At 47.4% G+C, this 19634-nt stretch overlaps 1 protein-coding gene and 1 pseudogene across 2 annotated transcripts; one reads left to right on the top strand and one right to left on the bottom strand.

Moving 5' to 3' along the window:
* Window positions 1–423: 423 nt before the first annotated feature.
* Window positions 424–18412, top strand: Dhrs7b (dehydrogenase/reductase 7B). 2 transcript variants are annotated; one of them, XM_041665876.1, is made up of 7 exons: window positions 424–553; window positions 10036–10214; window positions 10657–10766; window positions 13431–13647; window positions 14044–14136; window positions 15202–15354; window positions 17094–18412. In XM_041665876.1, the coding sequence occupies exons 1-7, from the start codon at window positions 534–536 to the stop codon at window positions 17297–17299; spliced, it is 978 nt and encodes a 325-aa protein (XP_041521810.1). In that variant the 5' UTR covers window positions 424–533; the 3' UTR covers window positions 17300–18412. The 2 variants fall into 2 exon arrangements, with proteins under 2 accessions (XP_041521810.1, XP_041521811.1); XM_041665877.1 differs by lacking the exon at window positions 424–553 and adding an exon at window positions 571–1309.
* LOC121456138 lies at window positions 651–1773 on the bottom strand (annotated as a pseudogene).
* Window positions 18413–19634: the final 1222 nt, after the last annotated feature.

Below are 19634 nucleotides of genomic sequence, written 5' to 3'. Positions count from 1 at the left end.
CTCTCTCTCTCTCTCTCTCTCTCTCTGTTTGAGGTTTGGAGCCTGTCCTGGAAGTAGCTTTTGCAGGACCATGCTGGCCTCGAACTCACAGAGATCCGCCTGCCTCTGCCTCCCGAGTACTGGAATTGTATCAACATCACATCGCTCTTTATGATACTCTTGACAGCTGCAGAATTTATTTTTGTTTTTTGAGAAAGTGTCAAGTAGGCTACTGGAAGGTGACCTTGAATTCCTGAGCTTCCTCCCTCCACCTCCCAAGAGCTGGGATAACAGGAATATGCCAGGACACCCAGCTTTGCAGCGTAAATTAAGTTCTTCTGAAAACCAATGGAACCCAAGTCACTACTCAGAATTTCCCTCCGGAAGACTTAAGGTAAAGGACTTAAGCAGGAAGATTTCACTCAGACCTCAAAGGTTAAATTACCCTACGCCGCGGCGAATCTCCAAAGCGCATGTGCTCCCCAAGCGTTGTGATTGGGCGGAGCCAGCTGCGACACGTCAATTCCGAGGCGGGAGGATGAAGTTGATTAACTATGATCTCTCCGTTCACTAGGTAAAGGCTGAGGATGTAGGAGTCCTTTGGTGAGAATGAATGAGGGCAGTGTCCCGTCTATAGCTCAGGAGCGCGGTGCATCCGTTTCGAGTGACTCCTAGTCCGGGCGAGGTGGAGCAAGCTGCGGGAGGCCGTGGGCCCCGATGGCTTCCGGTTTCCCGCGGCGCCCCACTTTGAAGGAAGCTGGGTTCTGGCGCCAGGACTGAAATGCTGGCTCCGTGTGCTCATCCCGGAGGTCGCTGGGTCTGCGTGTGTGCGTGTCGGGGTCTACGAAGGGCACCTGCGCCTGAAACGTGCCTAGGTCGCGTGCGCACGGCTACTGCGGCGTGTGTGGATGCGTGACCCCGGGCTGGAGCGCTCGAGCTCGTGGCTCCCCAGCCCGGGCAGGGTTAGCATTAGCGAAGAAGATCTGGGTTTTCGGAAGGACGGACAAGATACTGACCCTGGAACATCCACGGGAGTGACTTTCTTAGATTCGACACTCTTTCAGCCTTAGGTCTGCCGTTTAGCGGGTGCAACTTTGGGCAGATGTCTTAAACATTCAGCTACCGTTTCTTCAGTTAAAACTTTAGGAATAAGGCAGTAGTGAAGTGTAAATGAGATTTCTCTTGCAAGGGTTTAGCTAGTCGCTGCGCGTAGTAGGTGTCAACACATGGTACGCATCCACTTCTCTTCAGATCATAAACCTTCAGTATAATGATTTGAAGTTGATACACATTCCTTTCCACACGAACACGACCTTGCACTATCTCTCAGGTGGGTATCTAATTTTGTTAGTTTTGTCTTTGTGCAATATTTTATTAAATGGCTTTACAGGGCGACTTCCAGCCTCTAGGTGCAGCTGCCAAGACCCTGTAGGCACTGGCTGGGACATGGCAGGTGGCTCTGGCTTCCCACTCTTTTGTTCTGAGATGGGGGTGGGGGGGTGGGGTGTGCAGGATCTCATCTTTAGGTTCTAGGATGGTCAGGCAGAGAGAGGCTTCTCTGGTTGATCTCTTGGGTCCCAGGGCAACATTATCTTTTACTTCGATGTCCCGCACAACCTGTCTGAGCAACACATGGTGCAGGCGGTATCAGTATAGTAGTTAATAGGGTGGATCTCCACTGTGGCTCTCCACAAGCTTCATGGCCTCGGCCCTCTCCCTCAGAGCTTCCCAGACACTACACACAACCTGGAAGCCCTTGGCCCCACTCTCCGTAATGAAGCCTAGCCCACCATAGCAGCCCCTTGGATCAACCAGTCTTCCCAGAAGTTTGTAACCTAGAGATTCCAGGTGGGTGTCTTTGTGCCCCAAATGTACATGTCCATGCTACTTTTGATGGAAATGCCTATAAGGTCTTTTCTGTCTTTTAACTCTGGAGGGGTGGAGGAAAACTCTAGAGAAGTAGCAGATGGGAAGGGGATCCCTTAATGATACAGTTGGAGTTGGCCATCAAGGGGAGGGAACCCTACTGGAGCGTCCGACCCGTTCATCGTGGCGGCTGTTATAGATAGATGCCCATGGTCCTCATTGAAACAGTCAAGTCAGTGGTATCGCCTTGTTTCAGAAAGCTAAGCTGCAGCACGCTAGTGAGGGAGGCAGGCTCTTAGACACATGCCTCTAGGCGAAAGCTGTGCCCATTCAGGGAAGAAGATGGTCTTTGGGTTGGTGATTGTAAATGAGATTGAAAGATTGTTACAGGTGTGTATCTCAGTGCTGGGCACTGACTTAATATGGAGGCCAGATTCCTCCTCATACCCAGTGCCAGGCACGTGGGGATGCCTGAAGTTCCAGTTCCTACGAGGCAGGAGATCACAAGGCCAGGACTGGAGACCAGACCCCGGTGGAGTTACTCTTTCTGGAGACACAAAAATGGCTCTTCATTCCAGATAGAGAGCAATGACAGACTAAGAGAATGATCCCATCCACGTCAGGCCTGGGAAACCGGTGAGCCCATGAGGGTGACTTACAGGAGCCTGGGGACCAGGAACACAAACAGTTCAAAGGCAGCATCATTACTGAAATGCCCATCCCGGAATGGCAGGTACATTTTTGGCTTCTGTTCAGCTCGCAGGCAGCTGCACCGCTGAGCAGTCTCCTCTCCCCCGAATTGTTTGCTCAGCGCTTTCAGGACAGGCGTTGCTGAGTCCTGAAAGTTTCACGAACATTCAGACTTAGAAGTTTTTATTTCATGAGCTGGGCAGCCCCTCTTTGCTTGCTTAGTGTTTCCTTTCCAACATTTAGAGCTTGTTTGGGATCATTTATTTTTATTCTAGTACTGTGATTAGGATAGGTAGGAATTTCTTTTTATTAGAGAACAGGCTCCGGAAAACTCCTCGCTATGTTGGAAAGGCTCTTTACGCACATTTTTTCTGAGTTACAGGTTGACTGGGGATTTGATAAGAGCAGAGAAACAAAAGTTCATGTACGCTAATAACACATCCTCTGCTTATCTAAGAGGAAAATAGCTTAGTTCCTTTTTTTCCCTCCTTATTTGACAGTCTCATTATGGAACAACTGGATTTCTGAGAAATCCCTCTCCCTTCCTCTATCTCTGTTCTGCCCCAGGCTTTCTACCCTCTGTTGTCCGTAGTTGTGTAAATCCTCGATGAAGCTCTGGTTTCTCATCCTTGATTAACTGGAAGAAGGAAAGAAATATGAGGCGCCTCATGTTTTGAATGGACAGAATGTAACTGGAAAAAGTATGGATCCAATTTTTATCTTTCAGCTGTCAGTGCAGGAAACACAGTGGGAATAAGAGAGAGTTTATTCTGGAGCCAGATACGATCCAGCGTGGTAACAGTTGCATGGTTTTACAGTAACAACAAAGGAGGCCATAATTCCAGTGGCTTTGCAAATCCATTGGTGGAAACATCTGGTAGTCGGGTTCTATAAACGTGGGGAAATCTCAGTTCCAAGCCACAGATGCTATCTGAAGCATTCTTAGCCTTGTGGTTGGTGGAAGCTAGGAGTTTGTACATTCCAAAGCATTTATCTCATGTTCACAAAGACGTTAGGTTCCATACCGAGATGGGGAATAAATGATTACTATGACCCAAGATAATTTAGACTCTGGACTTGCAACATTCCAACCTTTCCACATCATTGAAGTTCTCACAGTCGGTCAGCCTTTCCAGCCACAGCTTTGTTTCAGGGAGTCTGGACTTGTAGACACTTCTTTTAGGTTTTTCAGCAAATATCACTTCCTATTCCTCTGTTGACTTTACTTTTGCCCTTAGCTGCTCAGCGTGTTATATGTGTGAATGATACATTTTATTTATCTTTTCCATCTCTCTGACTGTTGTGACATTTCTATGAGGACAGTTTGTTTCATTCTGACACCAGGCAGCACTCGGTAGTTCTTGATGAGTATTGAATGAAGGTCAACTCTAGCAGCCTTGTCTGGGACAGATGTCCAGCAGACATCTTAGAGTTGATTTGCTTTATTTATATCCATTTCTGAAACTGATGTCTGTGTGCAGTTCCTGTCTGGATGCCTGGCCTAATTCCTAATTAAAATGTCTGTCTGTCATACTGCTTTTTTGTTTGTTTGTTTTTGTTTTTTTTTGATTTTTGGAGGTAGAGTTTCTCTGTGTAACAGTCCTGGCTGTCCTGGAACTCATTCTGTGGAGCAGGCTGTCCTTGAACTCTCAGAGATCCTCCTGCCTTTGCCTTCCTGAGTGCTGGGATCAGGGTGTGCACCACTACTGCCTGGCTTGTGTCATTCTTTTAAAAGTAACTAGCCTCCAGGGGTCACAAAGCACGGTGGCTCTGGGTCAGGCGTGTTAGTCGTTGCAACTGAGCAGTTCTGGCAGTCTGCATCTTTGTCAGCCCACTCCCAGTGGTTTTACACATGGCTTTTTTAGGCCCACCCTTCATGGGTGATGACTTCTGAAACTGCATCCGAGGAGGCTGCAGGCAGCTGGACACTCAGGACATCTTTCTTTTCACAGTTTGACCAGTCAGAGTCTCGACCACAGCAATTGTCTGTGTTGGTACTGCTTGGTAGGGAGTAGCCTTCGAGCGTCCAAGTTTCTGTTCTCTTCCTAATGCTCCCGAGTCTCCCTTCCCTTTCTGGCGGAGGAGGGAATGTTTTATTTAGAGGGAGTGTGGTAATTTCTATGTGCCATATAACACATTGAGATATCAGTTTTCACCTATGTCGAAGTGTGTAGTAGGTATAGTCTGCCCTGGATTAAAGGTGACCGACTAGCTGAGAGTTTGGACTGTAATGAATGGTCAGACTCCATGTGGCGCTCGGCCACGATGTGGCGCTCTTTCTCCTTGTGCTCTGTTTTCGCGTGGCACTGCCTACTGATCGCTGCTTGATGGCGCCTCCCAGTGGCCACATTGCAGCGGCTGGCGCCGAACCCTCTTTGCACCCTGTTTGCAGGGTTGCTGAGGGTATGTGCTTCCTGGAGAGCAGAGATGCTCAGTGTACTTGCTTTCCAGGACTGGCAAAGTACCCTCTAGCCTTACTTCTCATGTTTGCTGTTACTGATGCGGGTCTGCATTCCTCAGATGTGGGGCCATCAGGCTGACAGCCCTAAATACAATACACTGTAGTTTGTTCCAGCAAAGTCCTGCTGACCTGAAGGTGTTCCCTGCTCTCCGATCGTAAGCAATGGCACTGGCGTGAGGAGAAGAGATGTCTTGCTGGGTACTGCTTCTCAGACATGAGCTAGGAAAGAGTGGGTGCCTTTATTCCATTTAAAAAAAAAAGATTATACTTTGGGGGGGGGCAGAGAGAGGGCTCTTCTGAGTTCAGTTTTAGCACCTTCATTGGCAGCTCACAACTGCCTTAACTGTAGCTCTGGGGATCCAGTGTTTAGTTTTTAAGCTCTTTGTATATTCTAGGCACTAATCTTCTGTCAGATGGATAGATGGCAAAGATATTCTCCCATTCTGTAGGCTGCCTCTTCACACAGTGAACAATTTCCTTTGTAGAACAGATTTTCCATTACGTCTCGCTTGCTGCTTGTTGGCCTATTGCCTGAGTGTCTAGAATCCAAATAAGAAAGTCCCGTGTGTGCCTATATCTTTAAGTGTACACACAACTTTAAATTGAGGTCTTTGATCCATTTGGAATTGATTTTTGTGCAAGGTAAGAGGTGAAGATCAAGTTTCATTTGTCTAAATGTAAACATACAATTTTTCCAGCACCATTTGTTGAAAATGCTTTCTTTTTTGGGGGGTGGGGTGGGATAGGGTTTGAGACATGTTTTCTCTGTATAGCCGTGTGTGTCCTGGAACTTGCTTTGTAGACCAAGCTGGCCTCGAACTCAGATCTGCCTGCCTCTGCCTCCTGAGTACTAGGATTAAAGGGATGCTCTACCACCCAGCGATTTACAGGTTTTTAAAGTACTTTATGTGTATATGTGTTGGGAATATTATTTTCAGGCGTGTGACTTTTGTTTATGCTGCATTTGATTAACTGTGAAGCTGTGACTCTTTGCCTAAAACACCCGATGGTCCTAATAAAGAGCTGAATGGCCAATAGCGAGGCCTATGGGGGGACCACAGACAGCGTCACTCTTCTGGCTCCCTGCCTGCAACATACTCCTCTCTCTCGGGCTGGTTCCCTTTCTGCTTCAGTGGGGGTGTTGGCAGGGTTCAGGAAAGGCTATTGTAGAGGCTGAGGTGATGCAAGGCACCAGGCTGTCTCCCCAGTGGTGGTCCAGCAGTAACCCATCATGAAAGTGGAGTACCAGTTGTCTATGAAACAGTCGTTCTCTCCCTTAGCGTTCTCTTAAAGAGACACCAGCAGTGTAGTATGTTTGTTGTGGTGGTTATGAGTAGAGAACAAGAAAATAGAACTCACAGTGAGATCAGTGATCGGTATCAGGTTGCCATGTAGAGGAGGGGGCGTATTCACAGGAGGAATGGTAGATGAAAAGAAAAAAAGATGGGGTGGAGATGCAGGAGTTTTGGTTAAAAGGAGACTAAGAAGAGAAGGTTAAAGATGTGCATGAAAGCAACGGGGCAGCCTTTTCTCTCTGGAGCTGGAGTCACAGAGACGCTAGGGCAGCCGGGATGCTAGGATATAGAGAGAAAAGAAAGAACACTAACGCCTTTAATTCTAGTACTGGGGAAGCAGAGATAGGCGGATCTCTGAGTTCGAGGCCAGCCTAGTCTACAAAGAGAGTTCCAGGACAGCCAGGGCTGTTACACAGAGAAACCCTGTCTCAGAAACAAAACAAAACAAAACAAAACAAAAGAATATTAAGAAAAGAGGAAGAAAACCAATATCGAGGGACTATGATGGCCTGCTATATTGGCTGGGTGTATTTTATAAACAAAAAAAAGAGCTGTAGAAGGAAACAAGAGTTAGGAGGAGCCTGGGTGTGGGGCCAGATACTCTACTGACTCCCTGACCTAGTAGGAGACTTGGGGTTCGGGCCAAAGTCTCAGTGTGTTCAACGCCAAAGGTGCCTGGGAGCGGAGAGCAGGCGGGCTCGCTAGCTTCAGACGGTGATGCAGGACAGGTGGGCTCTCTAATTGCTAGCGGTTCACAGAGCCGGGGCTGAAGACTGGGCAGGCTGTCGTGGTGTCTCTCCCTCCCCACTCCTCTTCTCCGCCTGAAGTCCTGTCGGCTCTGCTCTGCTGTAAGCTGGTGGCTGATCCTCCTGCTTTTGCCTTGAGTGCAGGAACTACAAGTGTGCGCCATTAACCTGCCACGGTTCAGACTTTTGGAAAATAGGTAGGAAGTTTCAATTTCTTTAGATATATTCTTGTCTTCCGTTTGGAACCCTGTCTGCCCTTTGGCCCTGTTTGCTTGTAATGTGGCACAGTATCGCATAGTTCCCTTCTTACAGACCTGGACCGATTCCCTCCTAAGCTCTGGAGAGTTCGTAGGTCCTGTCTTGTTGTTTTCAGACGTACGTGTTTAATTTCTGTGCGTAGTTTCTGATTCAGTTGCCCGTTTTGACTGATGATTTGATGAGAGAATAAAAGCAGTCTTGCGGACAGACTCTATCCCTGACATAAAATGGTGAACTTTGGCCCAAGTGATTGAAAGGAACAATATCATCACGGGTGACATGTTTTCATATCTGAGTTGGTGTTCTAGAAGCCATTGCCAAAATACCTTTTGGCAGAAGAGAAAGAGAGCAGCTGACTGTAAGAGCTGGCCCGAGGAGGACCTTAAAAGGGTACCCAGGCACGCTTACCCAGGTCATCTTGTACAAGCAGGTGGCCTTAGCCTGTGAGCCCCTTGGCTCTGCCACTTCCTTGTGCCAGCGTATGTGCTCCTTAGTGCCTCCTGGCGAGTCAGAGTGGCGGTGACTGGAGTGCGCTCTGCCTGGTGGCCTGCACATCCTTCTGGGTGGTCTGTGTGCGGTGCTTTCTGTGGAGGAAGCCTTCCTCTTCTGATGTCTCTCCCTGTTTCCTGCTATGGTCAAATAGTCCTGGGAAGACTTGATCCTTTTTTCTGCCAGTTTTTATCTGGAAAACTTCAACAAAGTAAGTTGTCCCCCACAGCCTTTTGGTTTGTTTTTCTTTCTTTTTTTTTAATTAATTAATTTATTTTACGTATATGAGTGCTCTGTCTGTACGCATACCAGCACACAGAAGAGGGCATCTGATGTCACTACAGATGGTTGGGAGCCACAGTGTGGTTGCTGGGAATTGAACTCAGGACCTCTGGAAGAGCAGCCAGTGCTCTTAATCTCTGAGCTATCTCTCCAGCCCTTGTTTTTCTTTTTGATTTTTTGAAACAGGGTTTCTTTGTGTAGCCCTGGCTGTCCTGGAGCTCACTCTGTAGACCAGGCTAGCCACAAACTCATAGAGCTCCACCTGCCCCTGCGTCCCAATTGCTAGGTTTAAGGTGTACACCACCCCTGCCTGGCAGGTTTTTGTTTTGTTTTTTTCTTTGAGCAGGGTTTCATAATGTAGACCAGACTGGCCTCAAACTCACTGCCTCTGCTTCCTACTGAGATCCCACTCTTTTTTTGTTTGTTTGTATTTTGTTTTGTTTTGTTTTTTGAGATAGGTCTTTCTGTGTAGCTTTGAAACCTGTCCTGGTACTTGCTCTGTAGGCCAGACTGATCTCAAACTCATAGTGACCTGCCTGCCTCTGCCTCCCAAATGCAGGAATTAAAGGTGTGCACCACCACCCACTTCTTTTTATACTGTCTCCCTTGCCTTCCTGGTTCATGATTTGGCTACATCTTGAACTAGAAGCTAATAAGCATTTGGATGTAAAATGTTCATTTTATAAATGAACTACTCGTGAGCTGCTTTGAAAGGAAACAGCCTTGGTTTTGACCTTGCATTATAGAGAAGATTTATTTCTTAATCTGGAAATATGACTGCCCAAGACAAAAATTCCCTTCTACTTTTTTCAGCGAGGTTTCCCATACTCTGGGCCATCTTCGTCTAGCTATTTCCGAAAGGCCAGGAAGGCCCAAGCAGCCTGGGGACTCATTGGTGTGGTTACGTGCACTGAAGTGTAGAATAGGCTGATGGCTACTTAAATATTTGAAAAATGATCGTGTCTTAGGGTTATCATCACTGTGATGAAACACCGTGACCAAAGCCAAGTTGGGGAGGAAAAGGGTTTATTTGGCTTACCCCTCTACATCATGAAGGAAGTCAGGATGCATGTGTTTAGATGTGGGATGCAAACTTTTTTGTGTATGTGACAGATTTTGTTCTCTTTGTTCATTTATGATTTATGCAGGTAAAAAAGTTAAACTTCATTGAACCCTATTTAGTGAGTTTCTTTGATTTGGAAAGAGCGAGCGTTTCCCAGGTCTCTTTGAGACTCTGCTGTGAAGCGACTTTCTGAGGTCTGAGATTGCTCTGCCTGAGGCTGCCACCTCTCCCGGCAGCTGCACCCCATGAACGTGCAGCGGCACCATGCATGCACAAAGGTAGTTCATCACACCCTCACCACACCCGTTAACAGACCCGAGCGACAGTGGGATTGTACCCGCCGGGCTAGGTGGAAGATGGGTCTTCAGGGCCCTGTGCTGCTGTGGCTGTACCACGTTTAGTGTCTGTAAGTTGCTGGAGCCTCTAGGTAATTCTTGTTGCTTTGCCCTTGTGGCTTTTGGTGTAGCTGTGGTTCAGTCCATGTTGTGGGTCTGGAATGGGGCTGAAACTCTGCTGGTTGTGGGCGTGAGGGGCCCATGAGAGGGTGTGCAGCGTGGTCTGCAGCTAACAAGCCTAGCAAGGCTCTGGTCCTTGTCCCAGAGGCTCAGCTCTGCTCTTCTTCCCTGAGTAGGGGTTCCCACCCACCCATCTTCCCGCTATCTGGGTAGTGACCAGCTCCTGGGCCATTTTGGACCAGGCAGGGCCATTCCACACTTGCTTGGTACAAGGAGCTGAGATTGTAGTGAGAAAAAAATTTCTGCAAGTTCTCAACTCCACTGGGTTGAGCCTCAGTCTCCTCCCACCCTTGTCTATTACATGGAAAGGCTGGAGTGGGGGCTGCATAGCTTTAACTAATCCCTGGTTCTCCTGTGTTGCCCCTGATTTGGTTTGGTTTGGTTCTTCCAGGAAGAGCATGCTGAAGGAGAGGGTCATGGACTTGGTCACCCAGACGGCCATCCTGCCTCTGCTGTTTGGCTGCCTGGGGATTTTCAGCCTCTTCCGGGTGCTACAGCGGATCCGCTCAAGGGCTCACCTGAGGGATGCTGTGGTGGTGGTTACAGGTGCCACGTCAGGGCTCGGCAGAGGTAAGCCATGGACCTGTGATGCCAGGAGTGGGATCGGCAGGCTTCCTGGGCATCACAGGACATGCGGAAGGGATCCGCCCTCTGGTTCAGTTGGAAAAGAAGGGCAGTGGTGGTGGTGCAAGCCTTTAATCCCAGCATTCTGGAGGCAGAGACAGGCAGATCTTTGTGAGTTTAAGGCCAGCCTGGTCTTCAGAGCAAGTTCCATGACAGCTAGGCCTGTTACACAGAGAAACCTTGTCTCGAAAAACAAAAAACAAAACAAAACAAAAAATTATGTCACGCCTCTGGCTGGAAGCCTCCACTGGGCCTTACCTCCAAGCTCCACACTGGTCAGCACGTACGTGTCAGTGTGTGAGAAGCAGTCCTTGTGCTGCGCTGGGTGACTGAGCTGCCTGGAGGGAAATGGCACTAGATAATTTCAGCTGTCTTTCTTTTCCCTTAGAATGTGCTAGAGTCTTCCATGCTGCAGGGGCAAAGCTGGTGCTCTGTGGTCGAAACGTGGAAGCCCTTGAAGCCCTCACCAGTGAACTTGCTGGTTCTCGTACCTCCCAGGTGAGCCTATAGCAAAGGTTCTGTGGGGAAGGAAGTTTGAGACCCATCCACATTTTACACCCGACATCGCCATCCGATGCCAGCCACCACTGCCTAGTCCCCTGCATACTCATCTAGTAGGGTGTTGACTGGAGAAGTGATAATTTTTTTTTCTTTTAATTATCTTATGTGTTGGAGAGATGGATCAGAGGTTTAAGAGCACTGGCTACTCTTCCAGAGGTCCTGAGTTCAATTCCCAGCAACCACATGTTAACCAAGCTGGCATCAAACTCACAGATACCTGTGTGTCTCTGTCTTCCAAGTGCTGGGTTTGGAGGCCATGTGCCGCCACCACCCAGCAGTGCTGATCATTTTTAACATAATGGGTTTTATTCTTCAAGAAATTCACACATGCATACAACGTATTTCAGTCTTATTTGCCACCTACTCTCTTCCAGCTCCTCCCAAATGCCCCTACTCCATCCCTCTCCTTTTAAAAATAACCCACCAAGACGGGCAGTGGTGGTGCATGCCTTTAATACCCGGCACTTAGGAGGCAGAGTCAGGCAGATCTCAGTGAATTCGAGGCCAGCCTGGTCTACAGAGTGATTTCCAGGACAGCCAGGACTGTTACACAGAAAAACCCTGTCTCACAAAAAAACAAATAAATAAATAAACAAATAAAAAAATAACCCACCAAGTCCATTTTATGCTTCTCTTTCCTATCAACTGCATGAAGATCCCTTAGGGCTGTCCCCTGTATTCCTTGCAGGGCAAGGCTCATGGACCTGGGAATGCCTTCATCCCCCCTTTCACTTTTGAAGGGCTGTTATGCTATATGCTGACTTAGTGTTTTGTTATAATTTAGATCTAGCAGCCTGCTTTCGTTAGCCTTCAGGGTTTTTGGTGAACATGGGCCGTGCTCTGTGAAAGACTTTAATGTGAGGAGTAGCTTCTGTTATTCTCAAGACTCCCTCTTGACATTTAAGGACCTTTGTCCCATTGTGGGTCACTGGTTCATCTGGTTGGTGGGGAACGTCTTAGGTGGCGTTGAGTCATGTCTTTGGTGGGCCATTTCGTGTTTAAATACTTCTCAGAGCGCCACATTTCCTACGTTGGCTTGCTTGATAGAATACTATAGATTTCTTAGGCTCTATCTCGCTTTTTTTTTTGTTTAGATTTATTAATTTAAATGGTAATGTTTTGAGTTCATAGATTTCTTCTTTCCTCGCCCGCTTTTAGATGCTAGTGTATTCACCTCTTCACTTATTGTACTTAAGCTCTAGAATTTTTTTTATTTTTTTAATTTTTTTATTTTATTTATTAATTTTTTAATTGCTCAATGTTTTATTTGAAGTTCTACTTCAAAACCAAGAATTTTTAGATGTTTCCAAACTTGGGACTTGGTGCTAAAGCATTTTTCTGTTCCAAATTAAACACACACACACACACAACATGGTTTCTCTCTGTAGTCCTGGCTATCCTCAAACTCACTCTGTAGACCAGGTTGTCCTCAAACTTAGAGATCTGCCTGCCTCTGCCTCCTCAGTGCTGGGATTAAAGGTGTGCACTACCACTGTGTGACTAGAATTTCTTTTTGTAATTTCCCCTTTATTGAAATACTTTCTTATTCATCTATGTCCTGTTGCTGCCAGTGTCTTCCCTCATTCTTCCAGCATTGCAGAGATAGTTGTTTTAATGCCTTTGTTATTAAATCTAGCCTCTCAGCCTCCCAGGGATTCTTTTTTGGAGATTTATTTATAATTTTGATGTTCCAAAGCAGTCTGCTAGCAGCTGTTTTCAGTGGCGGCTGTTAAAACAGAGCCCCCTGCACCTCAGGCACGAGCAGTAGGTCAGCTGTGAATGGAGGCTAAGTTTCTTCTTGCCCACTTTGGGTACCCTAAGCTGCACCAGAAATACAGTCTGCCACAGTCTCCTGCCAGGTTTTGGTGGCAACAGCTACCTGGTGACTGCAATCTGCCCCTGGTAGCTGTGACTTGCCAGCCAGCATTCCCTTGGTAGTTACATCCAGGTAACCTGGAGCTTCAGGTCACTTCACAGGGTTTCCGCTAGGACAGCTGTCCAGAGGCAATGGGTTCCCCGAGCTCCGCTCTTGCTGAGCTGTGCAGAACCGTGCTGAGCCCGATCCTCTAGCACCTGGGACTTACTTTGCAGCAGTTTTGTGACTGTAGAGGTGAACTGCCCTCCCCTTCAAACTGGGTCAGCAGCCATGTCTGGCCCCCTTCCTGTGTCCCAGGGCCTTCCAGGAACACATGGATAACATGTCATAAACAGATGAGTAGATATGACAGCCAGGAATGGACGGCACCTGTGACTGTTGAGTGTCATAATGTACAGTGTGGAGCAGCAGAGGCAGTTCCTGTTAATAGCTCATGCGGTAACATACACACCATACATGATCCTTACCTGTGGCTCTCAGTTTGGCTGATGAAGGTAAGAGGGGCCCTTCGTCACATCTTGTAGAGCATAGCAGTCACCTTCAATCTAGGAGAAATTTGCCCAGACAGACGTGAACACCCCAGGCTGGAACTGCATAGGCCACGTCTTTGGAAGAGGGTTGCCACAACTTTATAGCATTTGTTCCAACTGGACCAGTCCCAAAACTGAAAAGCAGGAACATGGCTGCCACTCATAAAGTACATTTTGTGTTTTTTATTTGGCCAGGGACAGATGTACAAACCTTACATAGTGACGTTCGACCTCACAGATCCTGGGGCTATTGCTGCAGCAGCAACTAAGATCCTCCAGTGCTTTGGCTATGTGGACATCCTCATCAACAATGCTGGGGTCAGCTACCGTGGTGCCATCAGTGACACCATAGTGGACGTGGACAGGAAGGTGATGGAGATAAACTATTTTGGCCCTGTTGCACTAACAAAAGGTAGGGGCATCTTGGGGTAGGACGTGTGAGCACCAAATCATTAGAATGCCTGTTAATCTTGCTTGGTTTCTTTTTAACGAGACACTGTTCCTGTCCATTCTGCCCCTTGCAGTGGGTGTGGTCATTAGAGTCTGGGTTTCTATTTGCGTTGTGTTTGTTTTGCGCCCTCACGTAAGTGTTGGTCTCATTGATGCTGCTTTGCATTTCTGCTCCACGGTCCCTGCATACCACAATGTTTTGATGTACTGATACAGACTTCAGGTCAGAGGTTAAGCTCCCAGTAGGACGGGGAACTGTGATGTTTGTATGGTTCTCCGAGGAGAACTCTAGCGTCTCCTCCAGCAGCACCAGGCACAGTGATTAGACACTGTTGAACTTTCCACCCTGTCCCTGCAGCACTCCTGCCTTCCATGGTCAAGAGGAAGCAAGGCCACATCGTCGCCATCAGCAGCATCCAGGGCAAGATCAGCATTCCTTTTCGATCAGCGTGTAAGTGCTTTGGCCTTCCTTTCCCAGAGCATTTTTAGTTTTTTTTTGATTATAAAAATGATGTGTTCACTAGCTAGGCTCATACACTGTAGAAATACCCTACAGATACATGAGTAACTTCATCAGAATGTTCTTTCTGGGTTTTTGTTTTGTTTTGGGACACAGTTTTTCTACTTAGCCTTGGCTGCCTGGGAACTCAAGCAGTAGGTCAGGCTGTCCTTGAACTCAGAGATTTGCCTGCGCTAGGGCCGCACCCACCAATGACCACACTGTTTCAGCAGTCACGCAAGCCAGTCTAAATCTTAGCCTATTTCTTATCCTTTAGGTGACCTTGGGCAGGTGTCCCTCCCTAAGCTCACCCTTACAGTTGGAGACAGTTCTGCCTGAAGGCTGTTAAGACCTGTAGTGTCCCTGGACTGAAACCCTTCCAGTACTTTGGGGCATATGGCTCCAATTTTTTTTCTACTTAAACTGAAACATCCAAAATGGGATCACGTTTTATATAGTATTTCTGATTTGTTCAGTCCACTAGATAAGCATATAGGTTCTTTTAAGTAGATATAATTCAGTAATGGCTATGACATAATTAATTTAGCCATTTTTATAGACACTGGGGAATCCCCCATCCCCACCTCAGACTTTGGCCCTTAGTAGTGATTTATGACAGAATATTCTTGACTATTAATATCTTTAGTAGCTCACAGAGAGATTAAGCCCTAAGAAGTAGAAACTGGAAACAGCTTGTAAAGGCTCCTGTGGGGTCCGGTCTGTCACTGGGGGATCCCCTCCCCACACAGGACTAGATAGACCCACTTGGCAGAGCTGAATGTGTGTGTACACAGAATAAAAATTATATATATATAATATATATATATACACACACATACACACACGCCTATACATACATCATATATATATATATAATTTTTTATGAGCCATTTGAGGACGCTGAAGGGATGGCAGCATTTTATTCCAGGACAAAGTGGACTTGTCAGAATCAGGACATGAACATGGCTGTAGTGTTGTAATCACCAGCACCCTTTCTGCCTCTGTCCACACCTACAGATGCAGCCTCCAAGCATGCCACCCAGGCATTCTTTGACTGTCTGCGTGCTGAGATGGAGCAGGATGGCATCAAGGTGACTGTGATAAGCCCTGGCTACATCTATACCAATCTCTCTGTAAATGCTGTCACTGCCGATGGCTCCAGATACGGAGGTAGGTCTGGTTTCTCTCCTCCATCAGAAAAGGGACAGGCTGACTGTAACACAGCACTCTGCTGGCCTGAGTGTTGGCTGCAGATGTGGACTGCTGTGGACCTGGCATCTCCCCATCCAGACCCCCTTGGCCTTATCTCAAATTCAGCTTTTAGAACAAGATCCCCCATAGGTAGAGAACTGGGACATAAAATCCCTCACCAAATTTCCACTAACTCATCTGCAGATCCCAAGGTCTAAGGAATAATATAATTAAGACTAAGTAAATTGAACTCAGCTAGCAGGGGAGGGGGAAGGGTCAGAGGAAGAAAGGGGCACTTGGCATGATCAGCTCCTGCCCGGGGTGTTGGAGAAATGGCTAGGGAAAGTGTTCAGGTGAGGCTGGATGAGGTGAGGCAGTATCAGTCTCTAACCTACCCAGCCAGAAGCTGTGCTGAGCTGACCTCAGGTGCTGCCCATGGGTTGAGCAGCCTGACCCCTGCTTATACATACAGGAGCAGACAAAGAACAGTTGCCTTCCATCTTGGGTCAACTATTAGAGCCAGCCTTACCTTCCCGAGCTTGGAGCAGGCCTGTTATCTGTCTGTCTAGCAGACTAACACTAAACCCTGCCACTAGGCTGTGGTCTGTGTTCTGTGGTCTACACTGCTGTTGTCCACGTCCTGAGGGTCTCGCACCCATCTGAGCAGGCCTGAATCAAGACCACCCTAATCTGGGTGGCTACTTTGCCACACACAGCAGTCTCCTCATAGAAAGCCACAGCGGTAGGAGCCAGACAGCTGCAAACCTGTTCTCAATTTCCCATTCTCCTGTGGTGAGCACACAGGAGGACAGATCCCCGTGGGAGCTCGGGTTCTGGGTGGCGTGTGCTAATGGCCTCTTCTGTGTCTGTCAACCGGTTCTGCTCTGCTAGTAAGATGGATGAGTCATCAGCAAAGAAGGAACATTAGATGCTGTTACCCTACACCCGCCTAACTGTCCCAGCTGTTCCTCCTCCAGCCCTTGCATGCCACTGGGAACTGGGACAGCTGTTTATTCCCGTCTCAGTGCACAGGGGTGCACATGGGGTCAGATGGGCTCTACCATCTATCTCCTCTCCTGCTGACAGCCTTGTGCACCAGCCACGGCAGAGCAGATAATATACCGTCCCCTAGTCACTGCTTTTGCCCAAATGCAGAATATCCAAGGTCAAGAAAGCTCTCAGGCCATTAAATGGCTCATGGGTAACACTGCCACCAAGCCTGATCTCTTTCTCTTTCTCCCTCTCTTTCTTTCTCTCTCTCTCTCTCTCTCTCTGTTTTTGTATTTATATGTATACGAATGTTCTGTCTTCATGCCAGGAATCAGATCCTGTTATAGATGTTGTGAGCCACTATGTGGTTGCTGGGAATTGAACTAAGGACCTCTGGAAGAGCAACCAGTGCTCTTAGCTGCCGAGCCATCTCTTCAGTCCTGGCGATCTTGAGGTGTGGGGTGGGGTCCACTCTGAGTCCTATCTATGCTGGCTTTTGGCATCTGTCACAGACCACCAAGCAAGCACACTCTCTAGTTAGTCGGTACCACACACTAACTGGTATACCATCTGCCATCCTGTCTGTATCTCTGCAGCCCCCATTTACCTGCTTTGAACCATAAACAGTTCATTTTCTCAGTGTAATCGTCTACTTCCAGGAGGGGCTCTGGGAAGCTGGCCTCATGACTCTTACTTATCCTCATGTTCTTTCCTTCTGTTTGCTGCAGCTCTAGACAAGAACACAGCCCAGGGCAGAAGCCCTGCAGAGGTGGCCCAGGATGTCCTTGCTGCCGTGGGGAAGAAGAAAAAGGATGTGATCTTGACTGACTTACTGCCATTCTTGGCCGTCTATCTCAGAACTCTGGCTCCTGGGATTTTCTTCAGAATCATGGCCTCTAGGGCCAGAAAAGAGCGGAAATCCAAGAACTCGTGATGTTGGTCAGAGCTGCTAGCCTGGATCAGCCTAAGTACCACCCCTTCCTGGGCTGGGATTGTTCTGCAAGGGATTCATGGCTGAGAACCTGACGGGGGCTGTCTTGCACTCTAAGGTGGACAGAAGCACTTCTGTTCTCTCTGGGGGTGGGTTAGCCTGTTAGAACTAAAATGTGGAGTTGGGCTGGGACTCTACAGATGTAAAATAAATGACTGAACAGTAGGTCAGAGTTCTCAGTAGAAGAGCCGCATGTCCTCTGAGGCCTGGACCTGCCAGATTCCAGAAGTTCTTGTGGAGGTTTGGGAACTAGGTCTCCTCACTGCACCAACTCCATATTTGTTTTTTTGGTTTGTTGTTGTTTTCTGAGACAGGATTTCTCTTGTGTAGCCCTGGCTGTCCTGGAACTCCCTCTGTAGGCAAGGCTGGCCTCAAACTCGGAGATCAACCTGCTTCTGCTTCCAAAGTGCTGGGATTAAAGGCGTGTGCCATCACCGTCCAGCCACCTCTGACTTACTGAAAATGGATTCACTGAGCAGGTCAACTTCATTTCCAAGTTTAGAAAGAGATTTTTCCTGTTACAGAAACTGACAGCTGAAATCATAGGAAGTCTATTGGCCATTTCCCCAAATCAAAGTAAATCTCCCACATAAAGCTGTCGTCTTCACTCAGCTCTGGGCCTGCCAAACTGCCTTTTAAGATCACTTAATAGATACAGGTCTGCCCTTAGCTCACTCCCGCTCTTACCCGCCAGCCACCTTAGGTCCCCATCCCTTTCACTTCTAGTTTAATGCATATCATTTTAAGTGGCCGTATGAAATTTAGGAACCACAAACTAGGAAACATGCGATACTTATTTTCTGAGACTGGTTAATTCATGATATTGGGTCATTTTTCCAAAAATGTACAAGACTTCATTCTTTATGGCTGAAGAAAGCCTTATCTCTGTTTCGTGTCTGATGCTGGAGACCTAAGCTGGTGGCATAGCTTAGCTGTTGTGAACAGTGCTTCAGTGCACACTGCTGACAGGTGTCACAGTCTGACTACGTCCTTGAGGTGAACATCAAGGGGTGGTATAGTATAACAGATCTAGAGTGTTGGTTGTTTTTGTTTTTTTTTTTTTTTTTTTTTTTTTTTTGGTTTTTCGAGACAGGGTTTCTCTGTGGTTTTGGAGCCTGTCCTGAAACTAGCTCTTGTAGACCAGGCTGGTCTCGAACTCACAGAGATCCGCCTGCCTCTGCCTCCCGAGTGCTGGGATTAAAGGCGTGCGCCACCACCGCCCGGCTGTTTGTTTTTTTGAGACCAGGTTTCTCTGTAGCTTTGGAGCCTATCCTGGAACTAGCTCTTCCATGCTGGCCCCAAACTCAGAGATCCACCTGCCTCCACCTGTGCTGGAACTAAAGGCATGCACCACCACTACCTGGCCAGATCTATGTATGGTGTTATGAGAAACTTCCATACTGGTTTCTGTGAGGTCACAGTAGTTTAGATTCTATTCAGCAGTGCATGAGGGTTCCTTTTTATCTACATCCAAGCCAGCATTTGCTGGTTTTTTTCCTGGCCTTTTGAGATGGGGTCTCTATATAGCCCCTGGCTGTTCTGGAACTCCCTCTGTAGACCAAGTTGGCCTTGAACCCAGAGATCCACCTGTCTCTGCCTCCTGAGTGCTGGGATTAAAGGTGTGTGCCACCACTGCCCAGCGCATTTGCTGTTCTGTCCCCCGCCCCCATTTTCTTAACAGTTTGAGTTTCGCATCTTACATGGAAGTATCTCATTTGGAATTGACTTGTGCAGGGTGAGATGAAAATCTAGTTTCATTCTTGATCATGTGGATGCTCAGGCCTCAAAGCACCATTTTTGACATCTTCGTAAAAAATGATTTTTAATCTGTCTTTTATTTTGTTCCATTAATCTATGTCTGTGTTCAATGCCAATACTGTGCCATTTTTGTTACTATGACTCTAATATAACTTGAAGTTGGGGGCCGGAGAGATGGCTCAGAGGTTAAGAGCACTGGTTGTTCTTCCAGAGGTCTTGAGTTCAATTTTCAGCAACCACATGGTAGCTCACAACCATCTATAATGAGATCTGGCGCCCTCTTCTGGCGTCCAGGTAGAACACTATACTGAAGTCATATACTGCCCACATTTACTTTTTTTAAAAATAATTTTTAAACTTCATTTTATGTACATTGGTGTGAAGGTGTCAGATCTTGTGGAACTGCATTTTCCATAAGTTCCACTGGAAGAGCAGTCAGTGCTCTTAACTGCTGAGCCATCTCTCCAGCCCCCCACATTTACTTTTTTAAAGATTACGTTGGCTATCTGGGTTCTCTCTC

Source organism: Microtus oregoni, unplaced genomic scaffold, assembly GCF_018167655.1.
Source record: "Microtus oregoni isolate MIOR12 unplaced genomic scaffold, Mior012 000015F_ref0000493, whole genome shotgun sequence".
In the NCBI taxonomy this organism is placed as follows: domain Eukaryota; kingdom Metazoa; phylum Chordata; class Mammalia; order Rodentia; family Cricetidae; genus Microtus; species Microtus oregoni.
Note: the sequence above shows the minus strand (reverse complement) of the source record. Positions and strands in the feature narration are given on the sequence as shown.